Genomic DNA, 14514 nt, shown 5'->3' on the forward strand with positions numbered 1-14514 from the left:
AGAGAGGCGCACTGCTGCAGTGCTGCCCCGCCCCTACCGGCGCTGCTGTATCAATGCCGATCACCGGGTGGAGGGGGGAGGAGGAGGAGGAGGGGAGGGGAGGAGGAGAGGGGAGGAGGACGGGGGAGGAGGAGGAGGAGAGGGGAGGAGGAGAGGGGAGGAGGGGGTCTCTGGGGTCCAGTCGTGTGATTTTTACTCCATCAGCCAGATAGCGTAAACACAAGCCACTGAGAGTATAGGAGCTCCACACTGAACAGCAACACATCACAGGCCTGTAGGATACTCATGATGAAGTACATCTTGTACAGTGATGGAATGTAACTAAGTACATTTACTCGAGTACTCTTTTGAGGTGCTTGTACTTGAGTAAGTCCGTTTTCTGCTACATTTCACCACATCTTGGAGTCAAATGTTGTACATTTTACTCTATCACATTTGATTACTTTAGTTACTAGTTACTTAAGTAGCACCTTTAATTTTATTCATTTTTTAAATTATAATATATTTTTTTGGCAGTCTGGCTCGTTGGCCTTTATGGATGCAGTCTATGAGGTACCTGTGCTTCACTTGAGTGTTTCCATTTTCTGCTACTTTATATTTTAACTTTTTTATTTTTACTCTATTACATTTGATAACTTTAGTTACTAGTTACTTTGCAGATTTCAAGCTGCATCAGAGCCAAAGTCTTTATCTTTTTCAGCAGTCTGGCTCGTTGGCCTGTATGGATGAAGTCTCACCTTTTCAAATGTGGTCTGCACAGTTCCTCCATCTTAACACAGCCTCTGAGATGTAATGAACAGGATATTTGCAGTTTGAATGTGTCATCGCAAGTCAAATATAATTTGTATTTAGTTACTAGTGCATAACTGCTTGTGGTGTTAACTTCTTTGATTGAACAGATTTTATTGATCCATCCTTCATTTTAACATTTTAACATTAATTACTGTAACCGTTCTGCTTCCTGGCAATTCAATCTTTGATGCCACACATGGACACGTTGCAGTCAGTGTTTGTGTTGAAGTGAGAGGCACTAGGACTCCATATACTTTTTTTGTGCATTGTTTCATCTCAGTTCATCTCAAATGAAACTCTGATGCCACACTGTAGTGCCGTACTACTGTTATCGTAGGCAACGCACATCATGACGGGCATTGTTTTGTGAGTTACTCTGTGAACTTCTTTTCTTGAGAACTTCTTTTTTCATTCTTCCATCAGTTTTCATTTATCCAACTGAGTGCAACACCATGAATGCCTTCGAGGAGGGACTGTCCAAAAGTGTGTGCTGTGGTGCCCATTTGTACGATTCATTGCATTCGTGACTAAAGACACTGAGTTCTTGGAGAGAGATTAGGGAGGCAGAGGGGTGCAGGGTGTTGTCTTTTGGAAGAGCTATAAACAGTTTTATCTGTAGATGTGGTCTGATGGCCCATCTTTTGACCTACTTTGTGTAAAGTATACTGAGGCCTTAGGACAGGACTACAGGACAAAGCAGGACCAGCCTTAGTATGTGTTCTTTAGTGGGGCATTTGCCCAAACTAATTTGCAGTTACTCAAATGATCAAAAATTAAATGGTACATTGTGAACCTGCAGCTTCCGGGGACCTCTGTGGTGTCTGAGGCCCCTGGGCATTTGCCTACTTTGCCCAGTGTGTAATCCAGCCTTTGTCACCGCAAGATGTTCAGCATATTATATGACTTTAAACGTCTTTAATATGTACATCGGCCTCTGTGTTTAATGGAGCGATCCAAACTATAAATATTGGGCTGTACTAAATGAGTGCAGGATAATGGATAATGAACTTTGATGATTGAATGTTTAAGCAGTTTAACACAGGGCGGTGTTTCTCTCTGGAAAGCATTTGGATGCTTTAGGTGCACCCAGTGTGTGTGTGTCCGTGGATTTACAGAAGCACTCAAGGCTGTCCTTTCACATTTTTTCGGCTCATAACATTGCAGGTGTATAGACTAATGGAGAGACTTTTAGCCCCTGCTTCCACCAGCATAAATATTTAATATGATAATACACCTCTCAGATAATCCTACGCCCACAGGCACGCAGGTCTAGAGCAGAAGCCTGACAGAGTACCCTCTATATTAAATTGATTTCCAGAGAAAGATGGCTCCTGTTGACATAAAACAAGGTGCCCTGGATGCCTGTGGAAATGGTTTCTTCTGGCCTTCCCATGGGTGAGCTGCTGTGAGTGCTCCACAGCTGCCTGGCAGCTGCTACCTTGGACATTACAGCACAGACAAAGGGGTTGTACACTAGTTGTCTATATGGCTGAAATATAGGACATGAAGTATAAGCAGTATTGTGATTGCTGGTTTCATTCATCCAATCAAAATGAAGCCACACAATTACCCGATTCTATGCGTTAAGATAACATATCACAATTACCCGACCAAAGCCAGTGTGTGTCTAATGTGAGTGTTGTAAACTACATGTTAATATAAGATCTCACGCGCTCTGTGCTGTTTCAGTGCCTTTATATATGGCACGCTTTTCCCTCAATTCATCCCCGTAGGCAACACTAACGTGTAGCTGCAAGCAAAATCATTTGAACATTTTTAAAAAATAGGATATGGTTTTCAGGCTTGGGTTAATTCTTCATTCTTCTTCGATTAATCTCTCAATTGATATAGTGATCATTTAATAAATGAAAAGTCAGAAAATCTTCTGGTTTTGAGTGACCAAACCTATTAGCTATCCTGTTCACAATTATTTAAAAAACAAAACAAAAAAAAAAACATAGAAAGGCAGTAAATCTTCAGTTGTAAAAATCATGGTAATAAAAGTACTAACACGATTAATTAATCAATTATCAGAACGGCTGATTAGTTTTTTTGTTGATCGGCTGACTGATAAATCAATGTTATGTTTCAGCTCCACTACATTTGCAGTACATTAATCAACCCGATCGATAAAACCGCCTGGCAGGCTAAACTCAGGGCAAAACATTAAAGGGCGACGTATACGTCATTACGTATACACGTTTCAGTTCTCGCGAGAACACACTGCAGTTGAATTTGAAAACAGGCGGCAGTTGCGAGAAGAAAACAGAAGAAAAGGTACGTTTTAAAGCGTTGTTGTTAAAACTGATAATAAATTGTATTATTCTGTATATTACAATGTATGTTTAATTCAGACAAGTTAAAGTGTCTCTAGGCAACCTAATCCCACACGACTTTGCTAGGTTACGTTGTTTTCCTGCTGGTTTCTGTGGGAGTTGGGTCGAGGTGGGGCTGGTTAGCTAACGAGGCTCCAGAGACCAGCAGGCTGCTGTCGTTAGCGTTTAGTAAATACTTTACTGGACGTGTGTTTAAGTGACTGCGAGGGAAGTTTATACGACTGTTTGAGTGATTCTGTCTTTTATCTTGGTTCTGTGTGAAGGAAAGATGACTGCGGACAATGAAATAGACATTAAAGAGGCGTTTCAGCGCGCTCAGAAGGGCCACAATAACAAGGCAAAGCTGGTGGCGAGCCTGAAGAGCCGCTACATCAAGGTAAGTCCTAATGTATGAAGCTGTCCTGTCTCTACAGTGTTTATCTTTTTCCATACCATACTCACTCAGGGTTTAAATCCATGTCTGTTAGATGTCTTGTTTAAATAGTCTTTTGTAGGTGTGGATGGCCTCGCATTCCTTTAAAAGTTGGTTTATGTAAGGCAAATCTTTTTTTATTATAACATCATTGAATATAATCATTCTTTAAGAGGAAAAACAAGTTTAGTTTTAGAGCATCTTTCAACAACAGGGCAATAAAAACATCAGACATGGCATGTCTTAAAGAGTTATAATAAGAAGAAGCACAAGGTGTTATGGAAGACTGTAACTGAAGATCATTAATTATAAATATTTACATCATGTGAAATATTATTTTCTCCTGTTCAGTATCATTTACAATACAAGGTTGAAAATATCAAGGGCAATATTTCTAAAATCATGTACAATAATACCTTTCATTTCTCTTCTCAATATAATTGTATATATACTATCTCTTCTATTTTGTGTTTGTTGTTGCTGATGACATCCTTCCTCTTCCATCAGCTTGAGGACAAGACCCTGTTCCATGATGAGTTTGTCCACTACCTGAAGTACGCCATGATTGTCTACAAGCGTGAACCTACAGTTGAAAATGTCATCGAGTTTGTTGCGAGGTTCGCCACAAGTTTCCAGTCTCCACCTAAAACAGATGAGGAGGAGGAACAGCAAGAGAACGAAGAGGAAGAGGACGAAGAAGACGATGAAGAGGATGATCATCCATTTCTGAGTTTCATCTTCAACTTCCTGTTGGAGGTATAAACATTAATACACAAGTGTATGCATGCGAATTAGACTTTGTTTGTTGCTAAATGGTTACAGGTTAACTTTGTGACACATAAATATTTATCATTTGCAGCAAAGGTTTTTAAAAGAAATCTGTTAAGCTCAATATTTTTTCGACAGCAAAAACCTCTCGTGAACATTCGCTGTGCAGAGAAGCTCTGTTGTGATTGATGTCTCTGCTGCGCCTTAATCTTGTTTTGTCCTGTCCCATCTGTCTCCTCTCTCTTCATGTTTAACTCCATCTGTTTCTCACTCCTACACTCTCCTGTGGTATGCAACTAATTTTCTCTTCTGCTCATCCTCCTTCCTTTGATTCATGTCTGCTCTTCTTCCTCTATTTTCTCCCCAATCTTCTGTCTCTCTCCACTTCCTCTCCAAAACTGTTTTGGATTATTTCTGCCATCCTTTCGTCTCAGTCTCATAAAGCCAACAGCCATGCAGTGCGTTTCCGTGTGTGCCAGCTGATCAACAAGTTGCTGGGCAGCATGGCAGAGAATGCCCAGATCGACGACGACCTCTTTGATCGCATCCACCAAGCTATGCTGGTCCGTGTAACTGACAAGTTCCCTAATGTGAGGATTCAGGCTGCTCTGGCCATGACGCGCCTACAGCAGCCAAAGGATCCTGACTGTCCAACCATCAATGGTTTGTTTTCATGTTCCATCCTTCATACTTTTCTTTTAAAGTGACATAAAACACTCAACATTTTGTGTCTGTTAAGAATATGTTTATCATTGTTCAACTGTAAAATATGCTTATATTTCTTTGAAACTACTCTTTCATCCCATCATTGTTCCAACCCAAATATCCTTTATGTGTTGTGTTATATCTACTTTAAGACACTTGACCAGTGTGAGAAGGACTGTCTTCTTGCAAAGGCACAGTGGCCTTGTATTGTTAGTATAATCTTTAATTACCAGTTTTTGAAGTAGCTTTTGTTTTGTGTTATTTGATATGCATGTTTTTGTATCATTCTCCTTTTTACAGACTCTCTAACTGTTTAATGATCTTTCTTTCCACTGTTCAGCCTATATGTTGATACTGGAAAACGATACAAATGCTGAGGTGCGACGTGCCGTTCTTTCCTGCATCGCAATGTCTCCTCGCACCCTCCCTAAAGTAATCAAGCGCACCCGGGACATCAAAGAGAACGTCCGCAAACTAGCCTACCAGGTAGCCACTGTTAAATGATCTGATACAAATATATGCATACACATGCCCAGTATGTCAACATAATGAATTTGCTGTCTTGATTTGACCTTCAACTCCTAAAGAACTCACTTCCTTTGTTTTCAATTTCAGGTTCTGGCTGACAAGGTTCACATTAAAGCTTTGACCATCGCACAGAGAGTTAGTCTGCTGCAGCAGGGCCTCCGTGACACTTCAGGTAAAAGTGGTTTCTGTGCCTTTGTGTGTGAGACTTTACATTTGCAAAAATTTAAAGCAACATAGACTTACTTTTCCTATCATTGAATCCGTTATTTTCTTGATTAATTGTTTAGTCTATGAAACGGCATAAAATTGTTTGAATTTCATCACAATTTTCAGAGCCTACATCTTCATATGTTATTGTCAGCAGTCCAGAATTCAATGATATTAAAACATATGGGCAAATACTCACATTTGAATAGCATGATGCAGTGATTTATTTCTGTCATTTTTGCTGCAAAACTCAGAAATTACGACAATTATAAACATTAGGGTGGCAAATTGCAGATCATATTTTGTTATATATAACTAAAATGCATCTCTGTTATAAATGAAGCATTGTGGTGCCACAGAAGACTGCCCAAGAAAACATGCTTGTTTGGTACAGACCCCAGCAAAAATCACATCATCGTATATATTTTTTAATGTCTAAAATAGTGACTCACATAGCAATCAGTCAGAGTAATTGCAATATGATTTTTTTCTTCTTTTTTTCTACATATCCTTCATTCCTAAACCAAATAGCTTCAGATTAGATTGTTAAAGCTCTAAATTCCATTGTGGCCATTCAACATGTCTGACTGGCTGTGTGTATGTGTGTGTTTGTTGTAGAAGCAGTGAGGGAGGTGCTTTGTTCTCGTCTGCTGCCGGCCTGGCTGGTTCGGCTGGACGGTAACGTCATAGAGATGCTCCACAGGCTGGATGTAGAGAACTGTTCAGAAACGGCTCTTGACACACTGAAAGCCATCTTCAAAGGCACAGCCACTGAAGAACTTCTGCAGAACAGAGTGCAGCTCGACAACAGGTACACCTCACACTCTGTCTCTGGCTCTCACAGGTGACATGATTAATTAAATGTGCTGATGTGAGAGATTTTGTGTGTTTTTTCAACAGGAAGCTGATCCCAGTGGACTCACTTTCCTGTGAGAATGTGCTTTACTGGAGAGCTCTGTGCGAGTTCATCAAGGCTAAAGGAGACGATGGTGATGAAATGCTGGAGCAAGTGTTACCGGATGCTGCAACGTACGCCGACTACCTCTACGGGTAGGAGATAAAACTGGATTACACATGTAGTTTGATGGCTGTCAGCTGTTCTTTGTACAAGTTCATGTGATGCTCAGTTTTAACCGTTATCTATTCAAGGTTACGAATATGCTTGAATTTGATCCCAATTGCAGAGACAAGTTATCAGTTGCAACCTGCTCTACGGATAATTTATTCTTGTAGAGAAAAGATGGGTTCACCATTTTCTTTAAAACTATCAGGCGCCCATTTGAACATTGAAACAGGGTTTTCTTGCTATAATCATAATGCTCTTATAAAGTAAATGATGTGGGACAAAATCCTTAGCCCTTCTTCCTTACAAAAACCCATTCTGAACTTTAAACAAAGTCGGTATGAGACTTTCGTAGACGGTCCCCTATCACTTACATTAGATATTTAATGTCCAGTATAAACCGGAGGAATTATTACAGCAAGAAAACCGTGTTTCATAGATCACATGGGCAACTGACTATTGTTTTGAGACCAACTTATACAATTGTGAACCTACTCTTTAAATATTATATATTATTATAAATATAGTATAGTTACTTTGTGATGCTCAAAATATTTGCACACACCTAATACGGTTGCCATAACGACCATGTTGTCACTCAGGTACCTGAAGGCAGGTCCGGTGTTCTCAGAGGAGCTCTTTCTGTATGTAACTGTGTGGCCAACTTACTGCTTCTAACCTTGCGAGATATATAAACTGAGATACAAGTGTGACATTTATATTAATAGAAGAATATGCCAGCAAAACAAGTAAAACAACAGCAGCTGATGCTCATTGCTCTTGTAAATCTGTTGTTTTTATTTACATGATCAGAGTAAGATACAGATCATATATTAGTACTGTGAGGACTTTGAAATTTAGCTGCAGACTTTCACACTCAAACTACTTGTCTGCTCTTATTACACACCTGTGCTTTGTCAGTGTTTTAATCTTAGAGATCTAGTTTCGCTTTTGATGACGAGACCATAATATCGATCCGATCATTGTGACTGAGATTAGGATTAGAATAAATCCAAACTCCTCATTCTTACGTTTAAATTCCAGGGCTCAAATATTGTCCTTTTTATACATCAGTGTTGGAGCATTCTGCTGTTTTACCACCTGCCCTAATGTGTGTGATGCTGTTGTGTGAAATGCATCTTAATTACATTTGCTGTAACTGAGTGGCATGCTTAACATTAATCTGCTCATAAAACACAGCTTTAATTTGTTTCTAATAGGTTGCAGGTTTGTATAAATCCCTCACTGGCAAGCTGATAGCCGTGTGTCGCTGTGGCTTGTGATAGTGCTCATGCCTACGCTGTTGCAGTATTTGCATTTAAATATAATTTTGTTATATATGCTGAGTTGTACCACTGTGATTCTGGCTTCAGTCGACAGCCTGAATTTGGCCTTTGCTGTTATTGAGTGTGTAGCTGCATTATCTAACCTGACTGTGCTCTCAGAGCTGTCGTTATCTCTGACTCTTGTCTCGGACTGTTGCAGATATCTGAAGGCAGTGCCTCTTCTGTCAGAGGAACAGAGGGCTGACTTCAACCAGCTGGAGCTGGTCATGACAAAGGAGTTCATCTCCCAACAGCTCATTCATCTCATCGGATGTCTGGACACCAATGAGGAGGGCGGACGGTAAGACGAAGAAGAGGAGTTGTGTCAGTATGTTTCACACTTTTACTCATTTACATATTATACTGTGTGTTTTTTAGAAAGCGTGTGTTGGCCGTCCTGCAGGAGATGTTGGCTCTTCCCCAGACTCCCTCCTCCCTGGTTTCCCTTCTCACTGAGAAACTCCTCAGCCTCATTCTTGATGACCACAGACGCATCCAGACTGTAAGTTACATCTTACACCTAAATTAGAAGTCTCTCACTGCTGCAAACTCAGTGTTCAATTAATCCAAACTGGGCTTTTTCCTCACATATCAATTATATCCTTTCATAAATTCAATTGTCAGTACAGTTCGGCGGGAATGGAAATATAAAAGGTGAAATCATTATTCATTGAATTGTGCTATGCTAGTGAAGGTCTTTTGTGTGAGATCAAAATGAAACAGATTTTCCATTCAGTGCTGCTATCATTACCACAGAGACCGGTGTCTGAATCAGCTGGCTTTGTGTTAAACAGGTGGCAGAAATCATCTCTGATGTGCGAGAGCCCATCATGGAGGCCAGTCAGCCGGTGGACCAGAACGAGAGCCGTCGGCAGCAGGTCCAGGTGGGGAACGCTCTGCCAGCCGAAAGCACCCACGAGCAATTAGATCCCTTCCAACTACCTTTTGGATGGAGGAAAATATCACATATTGGCACATTACTAGGTTTTTTATTTGGGTGAAAAGTTAAAATTATTACAAGGCTGCAGAAAGATTAATTCCTCCAAAAGGATATTCAGGTTTCCTGTATTAGGATCCAATTAACTAAACTGATGAAATGTTCACATTAGGGCTGCAACTAACCAATATTTCCTTTTTCTGTTAAGCATCTCTTGATTACTTTAAATAGCTCTACACATGAAATTCATAGATTATAAGTATGTGAAGAAGAAACAACAACACATTAACTAACAAAAAAGAAAAGAAGACAAAAAACTGAATAAATACATTAAAAACAGGCAGATGGGACAGTGGTTTTCTGTATTTTTTTAGCTCTTTACATTCCCTCTGTCTACTTCTATTTGTCTCTGTACCTCCAGCTGGCAGATGGTTTGTATGTGGAGGCAAAGCATGTTTATGCACTCAGGTGGAAGGTGCATATTATGTAAGCCAATCTGGTCTTTGCCTGGTGTGTCTGGGTCCAATAGATTTCCATTTGTTTATCTGTTTTCTTCCACACATTTAGTCCTGATTTAACCTCAAGTGAAACACAAATAGTCACAGAAGGATTGCTCACAACAACGTTTGGCCTCAGAAGTGAATCTCAATCCATATAATCTCTCCATCTTTCAACAACCACTGAAATTATGTAAGGTACCCACAGCTACAGAGGAGTTTGATCCTAGCCCATCCATTCTGTGCACCTGCTCTCTGTCGCTCCCTTTTTCAGTAGGGAAAGTGACCTCTAGAGGGTTGTAACCTGTCCCAGAGCCTCAGGTGTTGTCGCTGTTGTTGTTATTGGAAGTGCAGTTTTCCGTCTCAACAAGAATCCTCTGGAGTAAACTTTACCTGAGGAATGACTTTCCTCTTCTGTTTATGTCTCCACCTCCACTCCAGCTCGCTGAGGTGAAGGTGCGGATCATGGAGGCCAAACAAACACTGGAGGACTGTATCACCGCCCAGGAGTTCAACCGCGCTGCAGATATTAAGAACACGATCGCAGAGCTCGAGGACCGCAGGAACCAAATTATTCAGGAAATCGCAGAGAGCAGCCAGCCGGCCGACAAGGACATCCGCACCGAGAAGGTACATGACAACACAGGAAGCACCGTTGCTGTGTCTTCAATGACATTTAATACAATTTATCCTGAAAAGTTCAGAGATTTACCTCCTGGAGTCAAAAAGTGAAGGAAAGGTCTTAACATGCCTTGTGTGTTTTCAGAATGACCCAGAGACTCTTCTGAGGTGTCTAACAATGTGTGCAGAGCTGCTGAAGCAGATGAGCATCAAGACACGAATTGGTCCCACCATAAGCGCCTTAATGTCCTCTTTGGTAGGAACCCACACTGCACACATCATATATTTCACAAGGGCTGATCAAAATATTATCGAAATTGCAATATGGCCATGTGCAATATTTGTTTTGATTCACTTGCATTTTCTAGCTTTGCATGATGTTTTCAAAAGCCTCTCTTACCCACTGATGAAATCTTTGAATCATCTGTGATTATTTGCTTATTGTTTGTATATGTCATCACACACATGTTGGATGCACAGACTGAAGCAAAGTCAGTCAAAGGTTGGCTGATATCGCTGCTTTTCTCCATCTCCATCAGGTCCTGCCCAGTATAGCAAACGCTCACCCTGCTGTCCGTAACATGGCCGTGGTGTGTCTGGGAACGTGTACTCTGCACAGCAAAGAGCTGGCTAAAACCCACATGGTCCTGCTGCTACAGGTAAATGTTACATGTGTGTTTTATCTACCTAAAATTCATCACATTCAACTTCAAGTTGCTGAGGTTTTGAGTTTCCTGCTGCTCCAATACAGCGGTGGTCAATTAACTTTCATTTGTGGTATTTAAAAACATATAAAACTATTAAACTCAACAGCAACACGTCTTACTAGTAACGGCACCCTGAAGATAATCCACAGCTCTGAGGCTAAACTGTAGCTGATTAAACAAATTAGATACTACTAGGGTTAAAAAGGGAAACATTTTTGTAATTTTGGTCCACTGACCCAAAAACACACATGAATCACAGATCACCAGTTCTAAAAATGGCCTGCGTGTGTTTTTCTTTTTTTTTTCAGATTGCCCAGCTGGACGAGGTGAAGATCCGTATCAGTGCTCTGCGGGCCATCATCGACCTGCTGCTGCTGTTCGGCTTCCAGCTGCTCTCCGAAGCAGCTGCCAGTCAGACGGCCCCGCCCTCCCAGTCACCAGACAGACAGGAGGAGGACACACCGGTGACGGAGGAGAAGGGAGATGCCCCTGAAGACAGCGCACAGAGTATACTTGTGATGCTTTCAGAGTTCCTGGACAGTGAGGTGAGGGTTGAGGGTGAAAAAGTCATGCCATAAACAGAAGTATGCATGTAGTTTTCTTAGTGAAAGAGTTGAAGACAGTTTGATGGAATAATCTGTGTGTGTTCAACATGTTCAGGTGTCTGACCTGCGCACAGAGACAGCAGAGGGCCTGGCCAAACTCATGTACACCGGCCGTATCTCCAGTGCCAAGATGCTCTCCCGTCTGGTGCTCCTGTGGTACAATCCTGTCACTGAGGACGACATGCGGCTGCGGCACTGCCTCGGCGTCTTCTTCCAGCTCTACGCCCGCGAGAGCAGGTCACACAAGCACACAATGAGCACCCTTCTGTTATTAGTATGGTTACTTGCCTCGGTGAAGTAATTAGTCATGCAATATAAACTAATAAGTAGCGTATCTTTGTGTGTATCAGGGTCCACCAGGAGGTTGTGGAGGAGAGTTTTCTGCCGACAGTTCGAACTCTGATGAATGCCCCAGCCACCTCTCCACTAGCTGAGGTGGATATTAGCAATGTGGTCGAGCTACTTGTGGAGCTGACCCGTCCAAGTGCACTTATTAAGCCCTCAACTAACACAGAGGTAAGCAACACCACTGATTAATCTGGGTTATCTCCACTGAGAAATTCCTCATAAGTGTTATGTTTTTATTGGTGCGCTGAGCTTTCCATCATATTGTTTTCTTCCCACAAATTAATTTCTTCAACACAGATGAAGTCTGCAAATTGTCTTGAAGGCTTCAGTTCCAGTTATAAATCCAATTTGTTTAATCTTAATTTGCTAAGAGCTCAGAGGCAAAAACACATTTATTGAGTCCATACTTCTTACAAATGTCCTTAGGAGGTGTGTGTCCATGACTACATGGCGGTGCGTATTTGTGGGGAGATGCTGAAGGACCCCACAGCCCCTGAGGTGCGTCTCTATGCCAAGACTCTCAGCAACCTGGAGCTCAGCAGAGATGAGACTGTCAGGAAAGACCTGTTGACGCTGCTGCAGCAGCTTGTACTGGTACGCACACACACACACACACACACACACACACACGCACATGCACATGCACTCACACTCAACAAGACTTAAGAATCCTCAGAAATGCTAACAGCTCTGTGAGGCTGAACCGAGGCACAGTAATGCTATAAGCTAAATGCTAACATCAGCATGCCATCATGTGTAAGCAAATTCAGTGTTTATCTTATTCACTAAATAAATGATCTGTATCTGAAATGACCGGGGCTTGAGCCAGATGTGGTTGGTTCCTCAATCAGGAGTCGGGCATGACCAACCAGATGTTGACAATTTAAACCTGAAACTGAGGGATGTAGGGATTACGCATTGTCGGCCAACCTGGAAGTTGGTGCTATATGAAAAGTTAGGGGTTGCCAGACTTATTCCAATTCTTCCTGAGGGGTTGTGTCCCCCTCAGGAAGAACGTATGTACCAAATTTCACAAGAATCCATCAAATAGTAGTTCAGACATTTCACTCCAAACCACAAATGTGAACTTGATTGTGACACTACAGAGAAAGTTGGGATCACCACAGTCAGTGGCATTCATGAATGGGCTCATTAATGTCTACAAAATGTCATGACAATCCATCAAACCCTTGTTGAGATATTTCAGTCTGGACCAGAGACGACAGAACCAGAGATTGCCATTCTTGATAGAACCACATCACTAATATGTCTAAGAACAAAAAAAAAACAAAAAACACTCTTTCATGCATCTATACATCTGCCTCTCGAGTGTTTTCCAGTTACATTTCTTCTTTCTCTCTTCATTTCCTTCAGGTGGTGAAGGATCGTGTCTGTCTCCGCGCTCTGGAGAAGATGGTTTATCAGCTGTTAGACTCCAAAGAACAGGCCGAGCTTCTCAGTGCCAGTGCGCTACAGCCGTTGGATGTCAATGCAGATGGTAAACATTCAAACCCAGTGACAGTCTATATAAAAGGCCACCTGACATCCTACTGTGCATTCATAACAAATGTTACCTGCTCAGCGCCTGTGTCTTACTGGATTTACTCTACACATTTGTCACAACTCTTCCTGTAAAAGGATTATGTCTCATTACCTGAATGCTGCTAAGTGGATTAAAAATGACGTACTGCGTCCTATTTGGTGTCTGTCAAGATAAAAATAGAGGTAACAGAGAAACTATGAAAATATGAATTTCGGTGCCATGTTTCCACAGAGGCTGCAGCAGACGATCCATCTAAATCTGCCAAGAGAGCCAAAAGAGGTACTGCAGGTTCTGTTTACTCATCTAAAACTGCAGTTGTTCATATCGCCAATATATTTTTAGAGCTCTTCTTGTGTACCTGAGTCAAGGAATCGACTCAGCAATCTGAGTGTGTTTGTGTGCGTGTGCGTGTGTGCGCAGGTCAGAGGAAAGTCTGCACAGCCAAAGGGGGCAGAAAGGCGAGCAGGAGGTCAGAGTCATCAGAGGAGAGGTGAGTGTTTTCAGTCAGTTTATACCTATGTATAATATATGCTTCGATACCATCACCATTTTCTTGTCTCACATTTGTGTTCTGCTGCTTTTTGCTTTGAATATAGTGATGGAGAAAATGTTCCAGAGTCAGTTCCTGTGGTGCGTCCGTCACGGAGAGCCAAGACTGCAGCTCTCGAGAAGACAAAGCTGGACCTCAACACCCTCATTAACCAGGAGGCCAATGTGTCGTAGAAGTCAGGTTATGAACAGTTACTGCAAAACTTATTTTTAACTAGTGTTCAAGTCTAATACTATTCAGATACTTTTCTTTTAGTACAGTTGAGGTCACCTCTTTGTATTTAGTCACATTTCCTCTGCAGCTTTGTTTCAAGTTCTGTCATTTTAATCATTAAAGTGAAATATATACGTCCAAGTCTGTCCTCCTTGTGGCTCAGTGTGGTCATTACAGTACATGTTCCTTCTCAGATTGTTTTCATTTTACTTAACTAAGCTGCAACTGTTTCCTAACCTGAAGTTGCCCATGTCAAATACAAAATCAGATAATCCTGAATGTGATCGTCTCAATGTCAAGTACAAGTATACATGTAGCAGGACCTTCTGTGGTTTGCATTTCACTGTATAATATAAA

At 41.5% G+C, this 14514-nt stretch overlaps 1 protein-coding gene across 1 annotated transcript; it reads left to right on the plus strand.

Annotated features, from left to right (window-relative positions):
* The first annotated feature begins 2997 nt into the window (after nt 1-2997).
* Nucleotides 2998-14305, plus strand: ncapg (non-SMC condensin I complex, subunit G). The gene is made up of 22 exons (XM_084369154.1): nt 2998-3069; nt 3392-3504; nt 4048-4296; nt 4743-4971; nt 5354-5499; nt 5629-5713; nt 6367-6559; nt 6649-6798; nt 8297-8437; nt 8515-8638; nt 8931-9020; nt 10012-10200; nt 10337-10447; nt 10731-10850; nt 11207-11443; nt 11559-11740; nt 11854-12019; nt 12278-12445; nt 13226-13349; nt 13626-13673; nt 13815-13884; nt 13991-14305. Exons 2-22 carry the CDS (start codon nt 3397-3399, stop codon nt 14115-14117), a joined length of 3057 nt encoding a protein of 1018 aa, XP_084225280.1. The 5' UTR covers nt 2998-3069; nt 3392-3396; the 3' UTR covers nt 14118-14305.
* Nucleotides 14306-14514: the final 209 nt, after the last annotated feature.

This window comes from Pagrus pagrus (assembly GCF_965226575.1).
Source record: "Pagrus pagrus genome assembly, chromosome: 2".
Taxonomy (NCBI): Eukaryota; Metazoa; Chordata; class Actinopteri; order Spariformes; family Sparidae; genus Pagrus; species Pagrus pagrus.

Excerpts from the sequence above, each read along its gene's own strand:
- ncapg (XM_084369154.1), top strand. The coding sequence starts at position 3,397 with ATGACTGCGGACAATGAAATAGACATTAAAGAGGCGTTTCAGCGCGCT. Across the intron at positions 8,438-8,514 it reads ACCAATGAGGAGGGCGGACG|AAAGCGTGTGTTGGCCGTCC; the intron begins GTAAGACGAAGA and ends TGTGTTTTTTAG. Across the intron at positions 9,021-10,011 it reads GCCGTCGGCAGCAGGTCCAG|CTCGCTGAGGTGAAGGTGCG; the intron begins GTGGGGAACGCT and ends CCTCCACTCCAG.